This window comes from Brachycentrus maculatus, unplaced genomic scaffold (genome assembly GCF_059751285.1).
Source record: "Brachycentrus maculatus isolate JH-2025_06_01 unplaced genomic scaffold, ASM5975128v1 h1tg000173l, whole genome shotgun sequence".
NCBI lineage: Eukaryota > Metazoa > Arthropoda > Insecta > Trichoptera > Brachycentridae > Brachycentrus > Brachycentrus maculatus.
The window spans coordinates 2,273,019-2,299,984 of record NW_028280926.1 but is presented as its reverse complement, the minus strand read 5'-3'; the positions used below and the strand labels follow the sequence as shown (position 1 = coordinate 2,299,984).

At 32.2% G+C, this 26,966-nt stretch overlaps 1 protein-coding gene across 2 annotated transcripts in view; it reads left to right on the top strand.

Moving 5' to 3' along the window:
• The window catches only part of LOC148308207 (HEAT repeat-containing protein 5B), a 119,052-nt gene that overhangs the window by 5,088 nt on the left and 86,998 nt on the right, over positions 1-26,966 (top strand). The window contains exon 1 of one of the 2 annotated variants that reach the window (XM_088262094.1): positions 15,779-15,915. The exons of the other annotated variant lie outside the window; for it this stretch is intronic. Coding sequence (XP_088118220.1) covers positions 15,890-15,915 — 26 coding nt within the window. The 5' untranslated portion in view covers positions 15,779-15,889. Of the gene's footprint in view, positions 1-15,778; positions 15,916-26,966 lie in introns of those variants that run through there. 2 annotated transcript variants of the gene reach the window in all.

Genomic DNA, 26,966 nt, shown 5'->3' with positions numbered 1-26,966 from the left:
GTAGGTCATACGGTTTAGCGCGGAATGGTGAAGAAAAACCGCGCGTATCACGTACGTTCGTATGTATAGGGCGGTGGAATATGTTTGATCGTTAACAGATGAAGGTAGGGTGATCACTCCTGCGCTTCAGGGACCAGTCCAGCGTAATATGAAATAAATATTAGAGTGTAAAATCACTAATATAACTAACTAACCAACTAACCATCACGCCGCTAGGCTAGGTTAGGTTAGGCAGAGAGAATCGAACGCTACATCACTTTATCTTTGCAAACATTTTTCTCCTCTTCCATGTTCATGCATCTCCTCATACATACCCACCGATTATTTCGACTCCAAACCAAACCGCTTTCAAGTATTTGACATACATGATCGTGCCAAGTTTTTCCCGGTCTTCCTCGGCTCCTTTTTACAACTACATTCGCGTCTTCGTTCTTTCCTCACTCATTCGTTCTACGTGTCCAAACCATCTCAACACATCTTTCTTAATTTTATCGATAATGCTTATCTCACCTTTGCATTCCTTCCTTATTTCACTATTCGAACAACTATTGTTTCTTAAAGATTTCTCTTCAAATATTTATTTCTCAAAGATTAATATTTAAATAATCACTTATATTTACCATTTATATTCAGTAGTTAATTATGAAATGTATATAAATCGGTAGTGTAAAGGCCAAGGGGTATATCTGTCTCAGACCGAATTTTACAGGAGAGCAAAAACAAACTTGTGAAATTAAAGAACTAATTTGTTTCATGTATTTTTATATGTACATAACTAATAAAACTAAATAAGTATCTCAACTGCATCTATATCCTTTTCCCAGATTATGGAATATACTCTTTCAGACATTTTGTGGAACAAACTTTAAAAAAAAAATACAGATATACCCTTTTGCCAATACATTACTGAAATGTTATAGGAACAGAGTTCCTTTGAACGGGGGGTGCCGGGAGGCTGGCGGCAGTTCGACGCCGAGCGTCGTGGAAAACGGACGCTACGGTTATCCGTCGGATTTGCGTCTCATTTGACAGTACCGGTTCTTTTCATATCTGTTCGTTCATATATGTCATAACAAGCAAAAATATGGTTAAAAATGCACGTAAAATTTGTTAACAGTGTGGTATAATTAATATAAAATCAAATTAAAAATAGATTGCTTTGATCATATGTTCATTATTAATTGTTTAAGAATAAGGAATATATTGTACTTTAAAAAAATATAAAATCGCGTTGGATGATATGTAAATTGTAACAGATTAATTTTTCCATAAAATTTTATCAATCACGTAATATCAAAAATATTTACCCGTCTTATAAAACAAATGTGTAAACGTTATGTGATGTCGCAACAATTTAAATGGCATTTAAATGAGCAAAAACAACAACAAAAAATAGTAAAAAATAGCTTGTTTCGATTATATGTCAGTGATTACTTCTTAAGGAATAAGAAATTTATTTTACTTTAATAAAAATATAAAATCGCGTTAGATAACGTATAAATTATGTTAGATTTCCCATAAAATTACATTTAACTCTTGTTTTAAAACAAAAATATACTCGTTGTTTGATGCCAAAACAATTTACAAGAAGTCTGAATATGGCATTCAAAAGAGCTCACTGCATTCTAAAGGTGCTCAGTGGAGGATGAAATTGGCCAAATAAAATATGAACAGGTGAAAAAAATACCTCAATGTTAAAAAATTATAATTTTATTCGTGCAATGCTACAATCTAAATGGTAAATGTAATGGGTCCTATTAATTGACGTACAATATATACAAAGTGTAAGATTCGCTTAGCAGTTACATACTTTCTTAAATTATAATTCATTCAATAAAATCACTCGTATTTACGTCTATCTAAATTCGTACCGTCATTTAAATAATAAAAGTGATAAATAATTACAATACACACAAGTAAAAAATTAAGAAGTTTGCATAAAGCGTTTACGTCTAATTACCACACTTTATTTTATAACTTGTAAATTAAAATACAAACATTTTAGATGCGTTTTTAAATAATAACCGTTCATAATACCTGTATTGTTTATTTTAAGTGAATAAAATTACGTTTTCGAAGTTTTACTAGGTATGATGTCACTTTTTTGTGGTAGATAAAAAAGTGACAATCTCTAATACGTTTTGTACTAAAGCTTCCTTTGTGGGTTACCTTAGATAAATGATTATCACGTGATATTAATAATTTATATGTATATATTATATATTTAGATATATTTTTTTCTTATATATAACATATATGTATTGTAGAGATCAGGGTTATTATACACATATACATAGCCCTGATATTAAAGTGGTATGTTTAAAACTGCGTACTTTTTTTACGTAATGAAAAAGAGTGAGTATCCCTAGTTTTTAATTTTTTTATATTTTTTTTCTTTGCGACTGTTTTCGCTTAGCTCCGGATGTCTTTTGGCCCTCGAAAATACTGAAAAGTCTGCCAAATTGTTAGACCAATTCAGCATAGCAGATTTTTCGATAAAATAATCAAAGTTGCTATGACGGTGACGTTATGTCGATGGGCTATTTATTGGGTTATATTAAGAGGTCCCCCTTTTGTCATAATTTATTATTAAAAGAAGAAAACCATACTACTTTTTGTGAAAATATGCATTTACTTTTTAATATTCTATGAAATGCGAATTTATTTGAATAGGCAAAGAAAATGATGCGTAATTTCTTACCATTTTTAATATTCCAAGAAAGAAAATTATCAGTAATCGAAATACTGTGATACGAATTTAATGTAAAGTACGTCATGTTTCTATACTCGCGCCTCTAGTCATCTCGAAGTAGAATGATGTGTCCGCCACCTCATTTACTGTACGAATTGTTCATAATGTATTTCGTTTAATGAATCGGTTATCCTAATAAGAGTGCGACATTCTCAAATTGATGTATAAATTATGTTCTAAAACAGTCTAGAAGATATTCGTATGCCGTGTTGAATAATGATTTGTTTAGATTTAACGATAAAATTTGCGGGTACTTTTTATCATTTGTTGACATCTCATCAAAGATGAAGAAGAATATGGAAGTCTGGGCATTTACGGGGCTGACGACCGTCATAGGCTAGTTTAAGTGTTTACTTTACACACGTGTAACATTCACCAATTCTACCCATTATTGACAACCATACTACTCAAATTCTTGGACGTTCTGTATATAAATGAACCAATTTCGAATCGTTGTTCTTGCATCACTAGAACTTCACTAGAGACATCTATTGGTGACATAAAAAGAAGCTTTTTATTGAGCAGAAATTCTTTTATTAGTATGTGAGATCTGAATCCTGGATTATAATCACATAAGTACTTGAGAAACTTATGGGATTCAAATACAAATCATATTATTTTTTGACATCTCATCAAAGATGAAGACAAATATGGTAGTCTTGGCATTTACGGAGTTACTTTCATATTATTTAAAAAATATTATGAAAGGAACTCCTATAATTGGATATAATCCAGATTTGTGAACAAGTATTTGGATACACTCAAAGTGTTGGTACATTTTACATAAATCCGGCATTTGTTATAAAGTTATATCCCGAATTTGCAAAACACATGACGGGCATATTATCGACTGTCGTGTTTATTGAACATTTTGACCCAATTTAGCAATCCATTCAGGTATGGTTATTACATAATATGTACATGTTTACGTATTTTTTAGCTGGCATAACATGTTTCCTTTTAGGTTAACCGGATTAATTACTTATATCCATTAATTTTGTATAATACTTATAACCGCTTTAGAATAAAAATTACATATGCGAGTGAAAACGCGAGTAAAAATATGTTATATTTTGTCGTTTAATTACATCTATTGAAATCGTTAATGAAAGCACTTGTTTTTTTACCAGTTGAGTTATTTTTATTGTATTCTCAATATTAATCATATTTAAAGCATTTACTTTGTGGTTAGTCATTTTTACTTATTTTTTTTTACAAAAATGTTAATAATATTAGTATATAACCACTCACCTAGATTTTTATGTCTACCGGTTTCGAGACGTACCCGTCTCTTCGTCAGGACAATCACTACCGCAGCATGCAATTGTTTGCATACTGCGGTAGTGAGTGTCCTGACGAAGAGACGGGTACGTCTCGATACCGGTAGACATAAAAATCTCGGTGAGTTGTTATATACTAATATTATTAACATTTTTATAAAGAAAAGTATATTTATGGAGTTTGAAAGTGATGCAGAATGCATCGAAACACGTATCACAGTTGATTTTAAGAAATAGTGGTATTTACTAAGTAAAACTTTAATTAAAAAATGAGTTATATATATTTTAACGACTTGTTTATGCTCAGGCGTGAAAATGGAAGCATCTGTAGCTTCCGAAACTAGTTGTTAAAATAAATATAACTCGAGTGGTAAAAAACAAGTTTTATCATTTACAATTTCATCATGTTATACCACAAAGTAAATGCCAAAACAATAAAATAAAACATCTTTAGAAGATTAAACACAATTTATCCTACGAGTGTTTCCGAGAGTTTTTTTTAAGCGTTGCTTTATGGAACTAGGTCAAAGATGTCAAGTTGACAGTGTCAACCATAGAAATGCAGTCTCAAACAGGTGAAAATTGTTTAATAACATTAGCTTTTATTGTCATCGACTCTAAAGTCTATGATGTTAAAATAAGTCAGTAGGTTAGAAACGGAATTTTTTCATTCGATATGATTCAGGTAAAATTTTGACGTTGATCCCTGTTATGTTTATTAACCCCCCTTTTCTGGATCTCTTATCGATAGTTATAGATTAAATAAAAAAAAATCACTTTTTCTCTTACCCTTAGACATGAATTTAATTGCGTAACTATCTATACGTTAATATGCTGATAATAAATATTAATAAACAAGTATGGCCAATTCACAAAGCGCCGTTTTTGTGAAAAATCACCTCAGGTGAATTTTACAATTTGCGCACTTTACGTTTTTGTAGTTTTACATTCTTACAATTAGATATAAACATTTTGTGGGATAACCTGCGAAGCCTCCGCTTTTAGAAGCTTGTCTGTAGGTAGGATAGTAGGGATAGAGAAGGTAAATGTGAAAATTACATTACAAACACCCGAACCAATTAAAAATAAATCATTCTTAAATTTATTTTACTTCTGGCGGGAATCGAACCCGCGACGCCAGATTTGCAGTCGAGCTTATCCAACTACGCCGCGGTGCCTGTCCTTGCTACGCATTGCAAGCAATGTCTACGGGTATAAGTGAAAACGAAAATGTACATTTCATCTGGTCACTGTGAAACGGAGATCCAAAAAGGTTGCCTGTTTTTATAATATTGCCATTTTATAATTACGTATCAACTTAACATTTCATTAATTTGATGCAGTGCCCTGTGCACCATTATGTACGGAAAAAAGTCAGTATATTCTTGAACTTGTTTTTGTTTTTTTAACAACAACTAGGCAAGACATTGTCTTTGAACGTTGAATGTTTGAGAATCGATTTCTAGCCAACTATCTGTAGAGTGACACACTTCCCCTGTACGTTTCATATTGTATAATACTACCCTTTGTAAATTTACCCTTTTTAAATGGGTAATTTGTGATCAATGCCTCTTTTTGTGAGTCACTCCCCCGCCTCGGATTCTGCCAACCAACCGATTTGCCATTTTGATAATTCAATTTCGAGCAAAGCTGACTTTACATTATTATTGCCGTGTCTATGGTGTGTAGGTTCCGAATTGCGGGATCTCTTTGGTTGTAAATAAAGTGATCGCAATGAACGATCTTATTGTTTGCTATCACGCTCTTCGTAAGTAATAGGATATCTTGACCACACCTACTACTAGTCCTTCATGTACCTACACCGTGTCACCAAAACTCAAACCCTTCTACTACCATAATTATTTCATAATTAAAATGTAACTTTGTTTTAAAATCACTATAAATATTTTATTATAACTTAATTATAATCAACACCAACACCCATCCACTTCAGGTACCAGTCCAGGGTAATATTGAATAAATGTTAGAGTGAAAAAATCACTTATATCTATTTGACCCCCCCCCCTTCTGGGAACCGAACTCGGGACCTCCAGTACGGTAGCCGAGAATGCTGACCATTACACTACACAACAAACATATATTATTATAACCCTTATCCGCACCCAATGGTGCATAGGACACTGCATCGAATTGACACAGTGTTATCTTGATCATTACCTACATGAAGGCAAGGTGATCACTCTTGCGCTTCAGGAACCAGTCCAGGGTAATATTAAATAAATATTACAGTGTAAAATCACTAATATTTATTTTCACCCCCCTGGGAATCCAACCCAGCACCAACTCCAGAATCCAACTCCAGCACGGTAGCTAAACACGCTGACCATTACACTACGGAGGCTGACAACAAACATATATAGTAAACAATAAAGTAAAATATTCTGAAATATAAACGCCATTCTCAATTATTATTTATCACTGTACAATTTATTATTTGATTGGTTTATTTGAGACGTAATTAGTATTTTGCTGTATGAATATTTGTGCCGCTTAGTTATACGAAATTTCGTTTTACGAATTGATGTCGATAATTTTATTGGATAAAAAAGGCGATTGTTTCGTTGTTGGTTTTCTCGATATTTTTTTGCCAAACCTTCAAAGGCAAGTAAGTATTAATAAAAAAAATACCGTCGAGTTTCTTTCAACTTTCATTATAATCAGTTTTTTTTACCTTTGAGAGAGAACTTTGTTTTCTGAGCACTTACCGAAGTTGATGTTGAATGGAATATGAATAAGGTTAGAATTACTTTGAAATGTGTGAGTAGGAACTCATTTCGCCGCATTCCGGCATTTCTCTATTTGAACAGTGATCCCTGTAAAATGATTTATGTGTTTTAAAGCCCCCAACCCCTGTCCGCTTTTGCTGTTGACCATTCAATATAAAGGTATTTAAGTAGCTATGATACCCTGTCGAAGTTGTCAAAGGGTGATTAATAATCCTTATGGATCCTTTAAAATACATATATATCGAAATATTAGGGTGAAGACGGATCAGAGCATTTCGTCGTAACGTAACAAAATACGATGCGAGCATTCAGGCAGTCAGTACAGCGAGCCGAGCTGCTCGCCGCTCGTTCCGAATACTCCATCCGAAGTCGGATGCAATTTTAGGTTAGTACCAGGGTTGCCAGTCTGTGGGAAACCTTTTCTTTCTTCATCTGGAGTAAGCTGTAATTTATTAAAATCACAGAACCAAGAATCACGTCTTTATCGTTCGACATTTTAACTACAAATGCAAAGATTCATACAGATTTTGGGTTATTGATTCTATACAGATTTCTAGACTGTAATTCAGATTTTTTGGCAAACATATCGCTCACTCCTTTCAAGAACGTCATAAATCAAAAATCGTCAATTTTCAGTTGTGCATGTTTGCGAAATGCCCAGAAAATGTACTATATCCCAGCAAAAGAGGCATGTTTTTAACTTAATATTTACCCGCTACAGGGCAGAAAGTGTTGTTTTTGCATTTTGAAGAAAAGGCATTGGTTAATTCTTTTTTTAAATATACTAAATATTTTTCAAATGGAGAAAAAACCTTCAGGTTTTACCTAAAAAAGTCTTTTGCACAGTAAAAAGTTCAATAAGTGGCTTGATATTTATTTTTAAGACATTGCATTATTTTTTTAAATTTAAAAAACGTTCTCCTGAAAGTTTTTTGATTTATGACGTTCTTGAAAGGAGTGAGCGATATGGCAGAACTGAGCACAAGGCCACAAACGAGCACTGATCGCGCTCAGTCAGCAATGCCGTAACGTCATAACGTAACATGCTCGCCGCGAGTGAGTGCTCCGATCCGTTTTCACCCTTATATTATATGTGGGGCTTACTTCTTAACCCAGCTATAAAAGTTGTTTTTAACAAACCAGAAATTACAAAAAAAAAAACATGCACGGGTATATATGTATATCTAAACTTGCAGTTCACAATCAAAGAGTCCTGGTTCCAACCATAATGTATTGAAGAAAAGCGTGGAGTTGCCAAAAGAAGGATGAAATTCCCTATCCTTACCATCCTACCTGCAGACAAGCATCTCAAAGTAGAGGCTTTGCGGGTTATTCCTTTAAAAAAAGTAGGTTCAATGCAGTCGTAAGGCGTTCTCTGAGACGAATCTGCTCTAAAACGTTGTATGATAAATGTTCAAATGGTGATATAAGGAAGGTGTGTTGAGATGGTTTGGGTATGTGAATCGAATGGGTTAAAAATAATAGTAAAACAAATTTATGATACGGGTGTGGTTAGTAATTGAAGCAAAGGAAGACCAAGGGAAATTTGTCACGATCAAGTTCTTCAAATACTTAAAAATTGTCGTGTCAGGAATCGGAATAATGGGCGGGTACGTATGAGGAGATGCATTAATGTGGAAGAGGCGAGGATTGTTTGCAAAGCGTGGGATTCTAATATATCTGCCTACCCCTGGGGGAAGCGGCGTGATAGTCAATTTGACTTACATACATACATACATATCGGCCAATTATATCGACTCCTGACATGAACACTTTTAAGTATTTGAAATATAATACTTGATCGTAACAAGTTATCTTCGGTCTTCCTCTCCCCCTATTTCCAACTACGTCCCCCTCGTAACTTTTTTTTCTGTTCTTCCCTCGCTCAGTCACGTTTCTACGTTTAAATAAAATGAATTTATATTCCCAAGAGATAAGTTTTACATCAATTCACTTCTGTTTTACTTTCTACCCTCTCAAGGGCTTGGTTCCTCCAAATCACCTTTCATTTGAGAAATCCCTACCTTGTTTCCTCTTCTTACTTTCGTCTGTTTATCATTTAAACGTTCTACGTTAAGATTACATAAGCGTGTTTCGAATATTAACAGGTTCATAGGGAAAAACTACCCTAACTTTGAGATTTCCTAAAATAATTTACTAAAAACGGATAAAAAAATATTTTTATCTTTATAAAATACAACAATTTTGTTTTAACTACTTTTTATTGGTACATTTCTTCTGACCGGTTTCGACAAGAACCTTGTCATCATCAGGGTTTACGTACTTTATTTATTTTATAAAGTTTATGAAATGTGCCACAAAGTATCTGCGAAAAACATTAAAGAAATTATTTTTATCTGTATTCTTTTAATTTTGTAATTTTGAGATGTCAAAAATGTATAAATTACTCCTAAAGCGTGTACTACGCGGATTTTTACTACCTGGTCTTTTTAAGGTCGGGTGTAGCATAAAAAAAAAACGGAAGATTGGCTTGTGCACTTGTCCGTCTTTTTCAGGATCGGTACTCGATCACGGTAAACTGTCAAACTTCGTAGTAGTTCTGCCGGACAGTAAAATTCCGTATAGTGCACAAGAGCCCCTAAGCGGAGATAATCCAGATTTGTGAACAAGTATTTTGATGTCGGTAGTGAATTCACATGAACTGTATCACGAGTTTGATCAATATATCTAGGGGTTCCGAAAATTGAGTATTGTGGTTGTCAATCATGGGTAAAATTGGTGATTGTTACACGTGTGTAAAGTGATCACTTATACCAGCCTATGATAGTAGTAAGCCCTGTAAATGCTTAGACTTCCATATTATTCTTCTTCATCTTTGTTGGGATGTCAAAAAAGTAAATTATTATGTATTAATTTCTACCAAAAGTTCATGTTCCGATGGAGATGACCCAAATTCCATATTCTCGTAGTAACTGCACTGGAAATGTCTCGACCAACTAACTGCATGATAGAGAATTACTATTGGTTTAATAATACTCGTAATGCTATCGCGGAAACAGCGGATGTTACGTTTATCAGTGAATTTCAATTGGCAGAAGTTGACATCGTAGTACCTACTTATTAAATAAGTAAATCAAATAACGGGAATATGTCATTTTCATTTTATATGTTCGTTCGACCTACGAATATCTTCAAAGTCTAACTAACTAACTATCACACCGCTTTCCCGCAGTGGCAGGCAGAGAGAATATAACGCCACAACAAGCTGTCTTTGCAAACAATCATCGCATCTTACACATTCCGACTTTTCCCTGACCACTTTCATGTATTTGAAATATTTGATCATGCCAAGTTTTCCTCGGTCTTCTTCTGGTTCTATTACTTACCACATTCTCCTCATAAATTTGTTTTACTATTATTTATTTACTCATTCCATTCACGTGCCCAAACCATCTAATACCTTTTTTGAAATTTTATCAGTAATGCTTAACTCAGCTTGAATGCCTTCCTTATTTCACCATTCAAACATCTAACATACATCGTATCGCCTCACACTCGTCTGAGGGATCGTATCCCAACTGCATTATATCTTCTCATATCTTCCTTTTAATTACTACATGCTTCACTTCCATACATAAGAGTTGGCTGTTCTTAGTAGAATAATATCTTCTTTTTAGTAAGTTGTAAGTTGAGTTGGTTTGTAAAAAGTAATGAAGAGATTTTGTATTTTTATTTGACGTCCCAACATAGATGAAGAAGAATATGAAAATCTGGGTATTTACGAGGCTTACGACCGTCATAGGCTGGTTTAAGTGTATCGCTTTACACACGTGTAAAATTCACTAATTCTACCCATGATTGCCAACCACACTACTTGAATTCTTGGAAGTTCTATAAATATGATCTAATTTCGAAACATTGTACTTGAATCACTAGAATTTTCACTAGAGACATCTATTGGTGAGACAAACAAGCTTTTTTATTGAGTGGAAACTCTTTTATTTGTATTTGGACACACTCAAAATGTTTTAAGAGATTTTGTCACCATTTTGATTCAAATAAATAACAAATGAATGGGACGTTAATTGAACTCTCGTTTTTCATTGGAGCCTCATAAATATTTGTCGAAAAGTTTGTCGACCGAGTGAGAATAATGATTTCCTAAACTTGCGAAAAGCTCTTATCAAAATTGTTTCATTAAACAATAATTTTGCTCGAGGAAACTTTTAAACATTAAACAATAATTTTGCTGCTTGCCGTTGTGGAAACAACGGCAAGCAGTCTGGGAGTAAGGGAAGCGAGCCAAATGTCAAGGGCTGGGGGATGCCTATAACTTATTTATCGCTTTCCAATTATTAACTCGCGAAAATCGTCTGTACTAATTTAATTAATTAATTTTTACTTATTTATTTTTTTACAAAAATGTTAATAAAATTAGTATATAACCACTCACCGAGATTTTTACGTCTACCGGTTTCGAGACGTACCCGTCTCTTCGTCAGGACAATCACTACTACAGCATGCAAACAATACTACCCTTCACCACCATAGCACCATTTACACACTCAAAACTACACAAAATGTCTAACACATGCGATTTTTGGTCTACCCGAAGACCAACATGCACTATAGTTTTCAATACAGACATGCGTTACGAGCCGAGGTTAAACGTACATTAAAATTAGACCTATAATCGAATCAACTTATATACTTGTAGGATGAAAGGAGTGGGCGCGGTTCGAATTGGATATTGACGAATCGTGTTTAACGGATGTCGAATCAAACAATGGACTACATGTAAAATTTATTTGGTTGTTAATTAGAGGAATATTATTTTTAAGTGCTTTCCTAATATAGTTGGTTATATACTAATTTTATTAACATTTTTGTAAAAAAATAAATAAGTAAAAATGACTAACCACAAAGTAAATGCTTTGAATATTAATAATATTGAGAATATAATTAATTAATACTTAAAACATTTTGAGCAACACAAATCTGGATTATCTCCAATTATAGATGAAATAAGGAAAGAATCCAAGACTGGTATTAACCGTTGTACTGCGGGCCGTCGATATATCGACGCTTTATTACTGCGCGGAAACTGCGTAACGTCGAAACATCGACTATTGCTCAGTTTTTTTTATTATTTTAAATATCGACCTGTGTATATTTTATTATTTATAATATCGACGTGTCGCGGAGCGCGCGCGTATGTCATTTTTAATTCGTCAATAATAATCATAAATAAAATTTATATTTAAGTATATCGCGGTGAAAAACGAGTGTTATTGCCTAGAATTTTCACTCATGAATTATATAAAATTAAAGTAACTTTACACATAAAGAGTAAATCCACTCACGAGTAGGCAAAGGCTATGAAACGTAAAAAAGTTGAAGCCTGAGTAGGGTCATGATAAGCGGTGTTGCACAAGCCGTAGCTAGATTTCAGAGTCACTTGGACGTTAGGTAATTTTAAAAAATAGCGGTGAAAATAATATTTAATGATAATGTACACAATTTCGTGTACACTTAATTGAATTTTTTTTTCACTAAAATTCTTCCCAATTTTGGCATAGTATGCCAAAAAAAAGGCTCAGCAGTAAAACAGTTAATATCTATCGAAATAATTAAGAAAGGTGTGCTGAGATAGTTTAAGTACGTAAATTAAATGAGCGAAAAAAGAATAGTCAGGTTAGGAGTCGAAACAATCGGCGGGTGTGTATGAGGAGATGCATGAACGTGGAAGAGGCGAGGAATGTTTGCAAATACAGAATGGTGTGGCGTTCTATTCTCTCTGCCTACCACTGCGGGTGAGCGGCGTGATGGTTAGTTAGTTGGTTTTTAGAAAAATGAATAGAAAAAAAAATATGAGGCGAATGTCTTTAGTAATAATCTAATACGGCAAATACGCTAAATACCGTAATTTACAATTCGCTCAATCCTTTCAACAACGCCATATATCAAAAATCGTAAATTTTCAGTTGTGTATGTTTTCAGAATGCCCTGAAAATGCACTATATCCCAGCAAAAGCGGCATATTTTTTAACTTAATATTTCCCCGCTACAGGGCAGAAAGTGTTGTTTTTGCATTTTGAAGAAAAGGTATTGTTTTTTTTTTAATAAACTAAATATTTTTCAAATGGAGAAAAAACCTTCAGGTTTTACCTAAAAAGATCTGTTACACAGTAAAAAGTTCAATAAGTGGCTTGATATTTATTTTTACAACATTACATTATATTTTTATAACTTCAATAACGATCTCCTGAAAAATCAGGTTTTTGAAATATGACATTGTTGAAAGGAGTGAACGATATGTAAATACTATAAAGTGTTTATGTAGTAGAGAAATGGCACCACATTTTAAAACATTTCATTATATTTTTATACTGTAATAACGATCTCTTGAAAAATCGAGTTATTTGATATATGACGTTGTTGAAAGGAGTGAGCGAATTGTTTGAAATTTTAAAAATGCCTGAAGAATTTGGAAATGAAAGGTTCTCTACCCCTTAATTACGATTATCCATGGAAGCCTAAATGCTGATAAATTTGTCGACGCAAATTGAGTTCATGAACATTACCTGCATTATAAGCTTTCCTTTCAATTCACTAGTACGTTTCGTATTAATATTTTGTGTTAATTATTATAATATAATAATTATTATGGTTTCACTTGAGTTATATAATAATATGGCGTTAGTTTGGCATGCATGGGATATATTAAAAAGGTACCAATTTATTTATTTATAATACTTCCTTTAAAATTTTTATATTTAAGTAAGGTAAAGTGTGGTAAAGATGTGGCACTTAAGGCCGCTCTTTAGGCCGGATTTTAATAGGTTGGTTTCCCACTAAAATTTTTCAATTTTCTTGCGAGAATCTCCTAGCTCGACCGCCAAAATATACAAGAGTCATCCGAAGTATAATATTGTATATCGACGAATCGCGCTTTTGGCAAAGTATTCCGGAATATATCGCTGGTTAAATGTCCATTTCTAACGCTGGAATTATGGGTGTCTTTCGAATATGAAAATGTTGACGATTTAGATACCATTTTTGATTTAAGGGTTTTTTTTTATTAGAGATTAAAGATATATATATATATATATATATATATATATATATATATATATATATATATATATATATATATATATATATATATATATATATATATATATATATATATATATATATATATATATATATATATATATATATATATATATATATATATATATATATATATATATATATATATATATATATATACATATATATATATATATGTAAAAATATTCGATGTATAGATTCTAAGCACTCTAACGGATTAACTATCTCCTAATTTAAATGACGGGATCACACTTCAAATTCTTTTTTTTCAATTCGTATGCAATTTTTCCACTTCATTATTTCCTGAATTTCATTATCATAAACCTTGAGGTCTGTGTAGTTAGAAAAATAATTTATATAGAGCCATTTTCGTAAAATAGTACCTCAAGGATGCTTATAAAGACTTGAATAATACGTTACATATGATTGGTACCGCGCTGCGGGAAGAAAAAAGAAAAGGTACTAAGTATTTAAAAATAAAAAAAAAAACATTTATTATCATCAGAATGAAGTCTCTGCGCACGTGATGCTACAATGTTTCGCCAACTTGATAAAAGTTGGCGAAAATGGATGAGAAATTTTTGAAAATGACGAAGGAAATAATTTATTTTTATAAATATGATGACAGTAAAAATAATTATCTTAGAGTGTGTACCAATATTCTTTCTGTGAGGTATTACTCAATTCCTGCTTTAGACGTGAAGAACAAGCCGTAAATCCAGGTCTAATCTACGAACAATTTTGTTGTTTTAATTTTACCACCCAGTCAATTTAATTAACCGTGTTTTTCGATTAAGTTTACGCCACAATGCCCCCCACCTCCCCCACAGACATTCGTCGGGGTTTGTTTGTCCAAGGGTAGTTTGGTGTTTCAATTAAATGCCAAATAGCCTAAGAGGAATCACCAGCTGAAAGGTCAAAGGTCTATTCTACATCTCTCCAAAGAAATGCGGGATTTTATCATTATTTTACATTTTTATCTGACATACAATTCTGAATTATTATTATTATCTTATTGCGCCTTGCTCTATGTCTTCCATTTCTTGTTAACTGAAAATTCGTCCGATATCTATCAGTAATAAAGTAAACAATATTTACATTATTTTTGTTTGTATTTTTACCTGTTCAGAACATCTGTGATTCTCGAAACTATCGTGTTACATCCTGTTAATCCACAAAGCCAAATCGATGAATAAGAGAAAAATTTTCGTAGCCATTTTCTTATAATTCCAACTTTAGTGTGTTACTTAAAACCATGATTTACTTTATCAAATATTTTTATATCTTTCATATTTTAACATGTTTTTAAGCCTTTTATATAAAAACATATCTCATCATATAAAAACAGTACAGTTGTACAGAAAACTTATATCGACGCGTGTTTAGTATTTTTTTATATGCTTGAATTATATTCATAACTACCCTTAACAAATTTAATCGCATTTTATGTTTGAATAATTGTGAATATATATTATAATATACGTGCACACATTTTTAATAACCAAATTAAATATAAATAGCGACTTCATTTTTCGACTGACGACAACAATCAAAAGTAAAACATGTAATTAAATAATAAAAATAAATAAATATAAAATTATAAAAAATAAATTGACCATGTTTATAGGTACTAGTAGATATAATAAAACAAGAAAAAATTAATAATGATATTTTTATTTTTAAGTTGAGTTTGCAATACGAATAAAATGATTTTTTGTTCTCTTATCCCAATCAAAGAGAAAATAGTCTGGTTTTAATTGTTCTGCAATTTTTTTTTAGTAAGTGTATATCTTGGTTTCGTGTGAGTAAAGCGGTGTGTTATTCTTCAAATACCTCCACGTGATATCGCGTGCTTAAATTCCCCTAAGTGAAAGATTCACCAGTGAATTAACCCCGATTATTAGTTCTGCAATACATTCTGTGACTGTGATTGTTTTATTTGTTGATACGATTAGCCATCGGCTGTAAACACGGATGTGACCCTATCGGAATGAGTGTTTGTTTTCCTGTTGTATTTTACTAAAATCACCAACATGTTGACGCCAGAGCCTGTGAGGAGGTAAGCTTTATTCCGCCGTTTTATAATATTTGGTTCGCACGACATTTTGAAAGTAGATATGTAAATATATGTTACGTAATTACAACAGTCGCCAAATTATTTGTACCAAAATTTTTGCTTTATTTCATTTGGTGACATTTAATGAACTGACGTTGTATGAAACGATTTTTTGTGTTATTTTTTAACGAATTGACATTACTAAAATTTTGTTGAAATTCTTATTGTTTCATTATAATATGGTTTTGTTAGTTGAAATAATTTTTATTGGAAATATTATGTTATTTTTCTTTAAGAAGTAATCGAAAACCTATCAATGAAACCATCTGTGGTGAATTGTGACAATTATTGTGACAAGTAGCAAATAAATACCTGCGTATATTTTATGTTTCCCAGTCTTTAATCTAACAAAGGGAACAAACTTCTGAATATTTTGTGACGGTTATGTATGATTCTCTAATGGAAGTGTTCTTCTTCTTCTTTTCCCATGTTCGCTCCCTAGGTGGAGCATATGGCCAACACGAGACGTCTCCAAGTCACTCTGTCACGCGCCATCTCCTTGGCTTCCTCCCAAGTCAGAACACTTGTGGAAGTGTTAGTAAAGGCTAAAAGAAAGAAACTATTCACAGCGGTAAAAACTGTTTTAAAATACTGTTATTATTATTGAAATTAAATTCACAAAAAAGTGCTTGCTTTACTTGTAAACAGATGTCACTTATATAATGTGAAATATCTACACTGTAGATATTTCACATATTAATGTAGATTCTACAGTTACCAGCGCTAGGACTGGTCAACTACAGAGGGCGGTAATACCGAATCGAAGCTATACCGAGTCTGACAGCTAGCGTCTTTGTTTTGTAGTTAGTTTCAACCATTTTAAGACACTATTAATTTTTAAATAGTCCCAATAATAAACTGATTGAGATAACGCCTATAGAGAGACTTGCAAAGGCAAGAGTATTCTAGTAATATAATAATATATAATATAGTTCAAAAATCGCTCAATCCTTTCAACAACGTCAAATATCAAGAAACTTGATTTTTCAACAGATCGTTTTTAAAGTTTAAAAATAATGCATTAACGATGCATTAAAAATAAATATCTCGCCACTTATTGAGCTTTTTACTGTGCAACAGATCTTTTTAGGTAAAACCTGAATGTTTTTTCTCCATTTGAAAAATATTGGGTAAACTATAAAAATAATTAAAAAATACCTTTTCTTACAAATGCAAAAACAACACTTTCTGCCCTGTAGCGGATAAATATTATGTTAAAAATATGCCGCTTTTGCTGGGATATAGTAAATTTTCTGGGCGTTCCGAAAACACGCACAACAGAAAATTGATGATTTTTGATATATGACGTTGTTGAAAGGAGTGACCGAAATGTCAAATACGATTGACGTACGACGCCATTTGCAAATATTATAACATCTTCCGAAAGGGTGATTAATTTTGCGCCACCCTGTATTACTTACTTTTCTCAAGAACGGTCGCCTCCTAACGTAACCTAAATGGTTACCTTAAAGTAATGCCGAATACTAATAAAACATTTTACTGAAAATGTTACATCACCTTTCACATATTTGATGGATTGATCGTCAAAAAGGAGTAAGTACCTACTATCTCTGTATTAATAATTTCTACCGAGCCACCCCCCCCCCCCCACCCTCCAGCTAAATATATTCAGGAAAACCTTTTATCGTTTCAACATTTCAAATTAAAAGGAAAACTTTATAATTATAAACTTTATAATAATTATATTTGCGGGCGGATTCGCGCTCATAATAGAGATAAACATCTCTGAAAAGAAGTGATAACATTTGACCATACTGTATACATCGATATGAGATCAAAAGATGCCACAAAAGTCATGCGTAAAAATAACTTACACGGAATTAACGATGAGTCGAGTGAAAAGGTAAAATTACCCTTTCCGCCGAACACCACCAGCCGAGTGAAACGGTATAATTACCCTTCCCGTAGATAGTGTGTTAACTGAAATTATTTTTTTGACATCTCAACATAGATGAAGAAGAAAATGGTAAGCCCCGTATTTACGGGGCATTTGCCCAGACTTCTATAATCTTCTTCATCTTTGATGTCGACAGTTGGGGATCGACATCGCAGGAGACTAATTTCTCTTAAAAATAGGCTAAGACAAAGCCTACACCAAGAAGAAGAAGAAGAAGAAGAAGATTGTAGCCTATATAGAATATCCTAATAGGCGTGTAACTAAACGTCTACTCGAGAGTGATTCTGGAAGAGTAAAGGTAAACTTACTTAAGTTGGGATTACCTGTCTCCTCGGGGAGCTCTGCAAGATCTTGATAATCATGATTGATCTCCCTTGAAATGATAAAGCACACCACCCCTATTTCACTTTGCGACTTGGCCTTTTATAAGTTATGTGGGGACTATGTGATGTGGATGTGGGATATTTAGTCTATGTATATATATTAATTAATTATAAATCATGTATATTTTTATCTTATTAATTGTGTTAATTAGATATTGTAAACAATATCTTAATTTACAACATTTTGAGTGTGTCCAAATGTTGTAAATAAATTATCTGGTCTAATTATAATCTTAAATAATAAAAACAATATATATATATATATATATATATATATATATATATATATATATATATATATATATATATATATATATATATATATATATATATATATATATATATATATATATATATATATATATATATATATTTTGTGGCGTTTCTCATGTGTGTGATTATAATCCAGGATTCGGACCTCACATACTAATATAAGAGTTTCTGCTCAATAAAAAGATTCTTTCCATCTCACCAATAGATATTTCTAGTGAAGTTCTAGTGATTCAAGAACAATGTTTCAATATTGGTTCATATATATAGAACTTCCAAGAATTTGAGTAGTGTGTTTGTCAATAATAGGTAGAATTGGTGAATGTCACGGTCGTTAGCCCCGTAAATGCCCTGACTTCCATATTCTTCTTCATATGTGATGAGATGTCAAAATAATATGAATATCTTAATTAATTATAAATGCAGTCATACAAAAATATCTTATTTTTATTCGCCTCAAATAAATTAAGTTATTTTTAAATCTTTTCAACAAAAATTCAAGATTTTTTTACTACTTCTTTTATTTTTAGTACGTATCAATTATTTTTAAAATGTATTCTTTATATTTTTATGAACGTATACTATGAATAACTGCCTTCATAGTGTAGTTGTTAGCACGCCTCATTTATTTCTAAAATGTATTCTTTATGTTTTTATGAACGTATACTATAAATAAACCGCCTTCATAGTGTAGTTGTTAGCACATTTTGCTGCAATGCTGGAGGTCCCGGACTCGATTCCCAGGGGGGTCAAAATAAATATAAGTGGTTCTTCCCTCTAATATTTATTTGATTTAATCGTGATCATCTTACCTTTATATGATTTCATGTAATATTATAATAAATTCGTATAATTCCAAAAATGTACGACATGAATATTATCCAAAAATACATATTACGTTATTAAATAATGCAACGCGGTGGAAAAGGAGGGATTTAACTAAAAATATTTATTGATATCTCAACATAGACGAAGAAGAATATATAAGTCAAAATATATAAATTACAAGGCATTTACGACCTGTCATAGTCCGGTTTAAGTGATCACTACATACACGTGTGACATTAACCATTCTACCCGTCTTCATCTTTGTTGAGATGTTAGAAATGTTAAACAATGTATTTTGAAACACCGCAATGTAAACTGTTGATTATTTTTTAAAAATTAAACCCTTGAATATACCACTTTAATGAGTTTTATTTATCTATACGACTAGTTTCGAAAACTAAGATGTTTTCATCTTCTGGTAAAAATTAAAACTTACCAGAATTAATTAATTAAGATGAAAACATCTGTAAGTTTTCGAAACTAGTCGTATATATAAATGAAACTCGTTATAGTGGTATATTCAAGTGTTTTTTAAGTATTTTTTTTTAATTAATCAACATGTCATTCTATAAAGTTAATGCTGATACAATAAATAATGGTAATTGTTATCGAATCACAGGGATTTTTGTCTTTGACGATTTTTTGACGTTGACACAAAAATGATTTTGTAATTTTATCCTCGAGTACACAAGCCCCCTTCTTTGGATTGATTTGCGGCAGGAGTTGTTGACAGCGGGGGCTTAATACTCGTAGTGAAACACGAATAGCCTCAAAATGGCCTCCCGGACCTGATGGGTTCAAATTTCTGTCGATGGAATGGAAAAATAATAATATACAAAACGTAACAAGGAAATATGAGATCCGAAATGCGGAGGTATTGGGAGGCAACGTACTCGTTGCAGTCACCAATATAAATTCCAACTTTTATGCATTTAAAAAAAAAATTAACATGTAATTTAACATATACGATTTTCAACAACGAAATTCATAATTACAATACACGAGGACATGACAAAATACATGTTGAGCCGATAAACATTACTAAATTTGGAGTTAGGTCCTTAAAATATAATGCCTATACCCAAATTAATAAGCCAAGATAAGAAAAGGTGTGAGACAGGGTTGTCCGCTGTCACCCTATCTATTCAATTTGTTCATAGAGGAGGCCATTGAAGAGTTGAAGGAAAAAACAAATGGAGTAAAAATAAACGGTCAACAAATACATTGTATAAGATTCGCTGATGACATCGCCCTGATAGCAGAGGACGAGAGTGACATGAACCACATGTTAAACACTCTCTCTAATGTTTTGGATAAGTTCCATTTGAAAATTAATGCCGCCAAAACAAAATCAATGATCGTTGAAAAAGAGCAATCTGACCTCCATCCAACAATACTTCTCGGAAATAGAGTAATTCAACAGTTGGATCAATTCTGTTATCTGGGTAGCACGCTAACATATAACAATAAATGTACCCTAGACATAAAAAAGAGGATAACGCTAGCCAAGCAAACTTTTATGAAAAAGTACAGCCTCCTATCAAACAAACATTTAAAAATTGAAGTAAGAAAAGGATTCATAAAGGCTTTTGTTTGGAGTGTTTTGTTGTATGGGTGTGAAACCTGGACCATCCAAAAGTACGAAAAAGACCGGCTTGAAGCATTTGAGATGTGGGTTTGGAGGAAGATGACCAAAACATCATGGGTCGTAAGGAAGTCCAACGAAAAGGTGTTGCAGGACGTAAAAGAAAGAAGAGAGCTTATAAATCATATTTTGAAGAGGAAGGCCAAGCTAATAGGGCACTCAATTAGACATAGCACCTTTCTTAGCAACATCTTCGAAGGAAGAATCTTGGGAAAACGAACAAGAGGCCGCCCAAGAACTTCATACTTCCAGGATTTGAAGCGGCTCATGGACGTCTCCTCCTATTCACAGCTCAAGAGGATGGCGACTGACAGAGACAAGTGGCTGACACAACAAGGCGCTGCCTTTAGAAGATGATGATGACCCAAATTAACCAGCTGCCTGACATATATAAAATAGTACCCGTTCGGGGATCCAAAATAAATGATCTGAAAAGATACTTTATTGAAAGATATATATGTAGTGTTTAGTCATATTTTCTTATTTTGTTTTTACCTTATGTTTTTTGAATTTTCTCATTTCTTATATTTTCTCATTTTAAATATGCTTCTTTTGCCTATTTATTTTACCTGTTTATTGTTTTCATAATTTGCCATGTATTAGTTTTGGTTATTTAAAAAAAATCTTTTTTGGAACTTTATTATTTGTGTTCCAGTCTTGTTAACCTTAATCCCATGTCCCAAAATGAGAAATAAAAATTACTCATCGGGAATATTATATATATGACTTATGTATGTAATATGTTTTGAAAAATAAATAAATAAATAAAATATGAAAAATACGAAAAAGCATTATTTTCTCGGGGGAAAAAATGACATGAATGTAGTTGTCGGCGGGTATGTATGAGGAGATGCATGAATGTGGAAGAGACGAAGAATGTTTGCAAAGACGGAGTGTTGTGCCGTTCTTTTCCTCTGCGTATCCCTGCGGTATGTAGCGATATGTGGATGGTTAGTTAGTTAGTTTTTTGTTTTTTTTTGTAGCAATTTGTTATATGTTTTGTAACAATATGAAATACAGTATTTGGATAGGTGGTTACAAATTGAAATAAGACGTAGTCGGCTGTCCAAACTTAAAAACACAGTAAGGGGCATTCTTTTGTAGTACGTTTTTTTGCATTTTTGGACTAAGTAGAATCTACTTAGTCCAAAAATGCAAAAAAACGTACCTCAAAAAATGTCCCTTACTGTGTTTTGAGTTTGGATAGCCGTAGTATCGGCAATATCTTCCAATATTTTGATAAATGAAGAAAGATGGTATATTAAATTGATATATGTAGATATGATCCATTTTTTCAGAATTAAAAAAAATGCTTATGCTTAAGAATTTTTGAGCATATTTAATAAAAATAAACATACAGTAAACTATATAAAATGTTATAACTTTGTTAAAACCACTTTTTTAATTAGTACAATTTAACCTACCGGTTTCAACAAGAACCTTGTCATCATCAGGGTTTATATTAATTCAAAAACATTATAATACTCTCACCAAAAAACTTCCATGCACTCCGTAAAAATCCTAAATGTATTTATTTATTTATTTTTTTGTATACATTTAGGATTTTTACGGAGTGCATGGAAGTTTTTTATAACTATTTTTATAACTATTTTTTTTTATTAATGCACTCCGTAAAAATCCTAAATGTATTTATTTATTTATTTTTTTGGATACATTTAGGATTTTTACGGAGTGTATTAATAAAAAAAAATAGTTATATCATTTTATAATGTTAATAAAATGTGCCACAAAGTATCTGCAGAAAACATTAAAAAATGAAAAAACATGTAGTATTTAAAAATCCTTACTGAAAAACAGTTTCATAACATGAAAATCATTGTACTATTTTGTACTATTTAAAAAAAAAATTCAATTTGAAATTTTATCAACCCGTGTATTTCATGCGTGCTTGAATCATGAATATTTAAAATTATCGTCAAAACAATTACGCAGGGATTGAAACACGTATTGGAAACACTTTAAATGATACCTCGATATTGTGTGTTTCATTTTTCAGAGAATTTCAACACGATAATTGGAAATTCTCGTACGTTCCACCCCGAACATTGATTTTCATTTAGGGAGAAATAGAAGCTCGCGCTTTTGCGTTGTATGAATGTAAATTCCTTATTCATTTAAAGGGAATTTTCGCAGTTTATTGCTTTGTACTTGATTTTGTCCGCCTCCGTAGTGTAATGGTCAGCACGCTCGGCTACCGTTCTGGAGGTTCCGGGTTCGATTCCCAAGGGGGGTAAAATAAATATAAGTGATTTTTTCACTGTTATATTTATTCAATATTACCCTGGACTGGTACCTGAAGCGGAGGGCTGATCACCTTTCCTTCATGTGTAAACGATCAAGATAACACTGCATTTATATAACGCAGTGCCCTATGCACCATTGGGGTGCAGAAAAGGGTTTTATTATTATTACTTGATATAAAATATCCAATAAAGTGATAAAATTATTGATATTTACTTTCACCCTCCCTGGAAATCGAACGGGTGTGTAGTGTAGATAACATTAATTTTATTTCTAGACTTTTGTATCTAGCGACCAAAGATACTCCAAGGATCACTCCCAATTCCACGTTTTTTTTTTACAAATCATGCGTTTACATATATCGTAAAACCAAACGATATAAACCTGAATTTATTTTGCCGAGAAAGGGTCGATATTGAATCCAGACGATTAGTTTTTCAACATTGGATCCAGTGCTAACATCGCTTACCTACTTTTACCGTTTTAAGAAGTTGTTCATAACTTGAATTCCACGGTAAAAATGTATTCATTTTTTTACTTCAAAATTTCATTCTATATGTAATAAAGGAAAAATAATAGTTTTTCAGGGAGGTCATAAAAGGATTGCAGATAATTTTTGCGTACCGTTTTAAGAAGTTGTTCATAACTTGAATTCCACGGTAAAAATGTATTAATTTTTTTACTTCAAAATTTCATTCGATATGTAATAAAGGAAAAAAATCATAGTTGCTTAAGGAGGTCATAAAAAGATTGCAGATAATTTTTGCGCAGTTTTCATTTGAAAATTCTGAATTTTAGCTCTATGAATTTGCACATATTTTGTTTTAGTCGTGATATTCGAAAATCACATTTTTTATTGATATCTTTATGTAAATGAAGAAGAATATAAAAATCTGTAGCTAATGGCCTGTCATAGGCTGGTTCAGGTTCGTTATTTACTAAATATCTAATCCCGCAGTGTTTAAGTCTCTGTTATACGTAGTAGGTGATATATCGCTCGCTGCTTTCAAGAACGTCATAAATCAAAAATCGTAAGTTTTCAGTTGTGCATGTTTTCGGAATGCCCAGAAAATGAACTATATCCCAGCAAAAGCGGCATATTTTTAACTTATTATTTACCCGCTACAGGGCAGAAAGTGTTGTTTTTTCATTTTGAAGAAAAGGTATTGTTTAATTATTTTTTTAAATATACTAGTTATTTTTCAAATGGAGAAAAAACCTTCAGGTTTTACCTAAAAAGATTTGTTGCACAGTAAAAAGTACAATAAGTGGCTTGATATTTATTTTTAAAACATTGTGTTATATTTTTAAACTTTAAAAACGCTCTCCTGAAAAATCAAGTTTTTTGATTTATGACGTTCTTGAAAGGAGTGAGCGATATCGCCCACTCCTTTCAAACGTCATAAATAAAAAAAAGATTTTTCAGGAGAACGTTTTTAAAGTTTAAAAAATATAATACAATGTATCAAAAATAAATATAAAGCCACTTATTGAACTTTTTATTGTGCAACAGGTCTTTTAGGTAAAACCTGAATGTTTTTTTTTCCATTTGGAAAATATTTAGCATATTAAAAAAAAATGATTAAACATTACCTTTTCTTCAAAATGCGAAAACAACACTTTCTGTCCTGTAGCGGGTAAATATTAAGTTAAAAATATACCGCTTTTGCTGGGATATAGTACATTTTCTGGGCATTTCGAAAACATAAACAACTGAAAACTGACGATTTTTCGATTTATGACGTTCGTGAAAGGAGTGAGCGATGTATTAAATACCTACGGACTTCAAATGCAGCGTTGTATGAATTTAGTTTATAAAGACATTGATTAATATTGAATTTAAAGCACGCTTCCGTTATGTTTTTTTGATAAAATAGGTTGGTAATTTTAATTTTTAATTTAAAAATATATATATATTTAAGTTAAATATCATTAAATATTGTTCTTGCGCGCTCTCGCGGTATTTTTCGTAAGTATTTGGGTAATCTACCTCATGCAGAATAAAATTCCAATTTGAATATAAACGTAAGGTCTAAAACTCCAAGCCCAGAGGCTTTTAAAACGATGTACTTTTTCATACGAGAAATGGAAGAAGTCTGTGGATACTTAAAGCTATAAATGTGTAGATGGCTTTTACTAGAATTGTTCTTTATTTCTTCTCTTTTTTCTGAAATCTGGATTTATACATCTGGCGAACAAGATATCATTTATTTATCATATTTTCTTTCTGTTTTGTTTCTTTGATATGAGGCGAATTTCGTTGGTAATAGAAGTAAAGGAATACCGAGAGGCACTTGGAATGATCAAGTATTTCAAATACTTGAAAGTGGTCAGTTGTTGGTTGAGTGTTTGCAAAGACAGTTTGGTGTGGCGCTCTATTCTCTCTGCCTACCCCTGCGGAGAAGCGGTGTGATGCTTAGTTAGTTTTAAAGATACTTCAGCTCAAGGGGTAGATGCTAGTAGCTAAGTTAATTTTTACCGTAATATCTAAACTTCATTAATTGTTTTAAGCTGTCCATTTTTAATTTCATTTATTGATTCGGCAGTCACTTTGCGGTAAAATCTATGCATTTTTAATTTAGTTAGTAATTTGGTATTTACTAAGTAAAACTTAAAAGAAAAATGTATTTTTTAATTTGAATTTGTCATTTTTCATTCATATCATTATCCGCACCCCATTGGTGCATAGGGCACTGCATCATACAAACGCAGTGTTATCTTGATCGTTAACACATGAAGGAAAGGTGGTCAGCTCTCCGTTTCAGGTACCAGTCCAGGGTAATATGAAATAAATATTAGAGTGAAAAAATCACTTATATTTATTTGACCCCCCTGGGAATCGATCCCGGGACCTCCAGAACGGTAGCCGAGCGTGCTGACCATTCCACTACGGAGGCGGACAAAATTTGAATTTACTCATTATATTTCACAATTTGTCAAAATCTATTGACACTCGTGTTTCGATGCATGATTATCAGACACCGTATTGTGTAATAGTGGCCTTAACCATGTTTCAGTTAATTTTTGAAAATTAAAAAAATATCATCGATTCTGGTTGTGGTCCCGTAAATTTGTATAGAATTTTTGATTTACTATCCAAAAATTCAAATATTGCGGTGAAAATTCACAAAAATGTTATCTCAATACTTCGCATAGTACCATTTACGAATTTCGTCATTAATTTATGGCTGGCGTACAAAATATGCCAAAAATGACACAAAAATGAAAAAAGAAACATGAAGTCCAGTGTGTTTTGGACATGTTTACAATTTATGTAGCCTTTCAGCCCCTCGGTCTAAATAGGTAATCATCTTGTAGATACTAAGTTAATATTTACATGTGCCGTAGAACGGGGCTACTTGAACTTTGATGTGTTACTTGAGCCCAGTACAAAAAATTTTATCTGTATTTGGTCTACAATAATGAACGCATCGACATGATTCATTGTTTCCCTGACATGTTGCTCACTCCTTTCAAGAACGTCATAAATCAAAAATCGTCAATTTTCACTTGTGCATGTTTTCGGAATGCCCAGAAAATGTACTATATCCCAGCAAAGGAGGCATATTTTTAACTTAATATTAACCCGCTACAAGGCAGAAAGTGTTGTTTTTGCATTTTGAAGAAAAGGTATTGTTTAATTATTTTTTGAAATATACTAAATATTTTTCAAATGGAGAAAGAACCT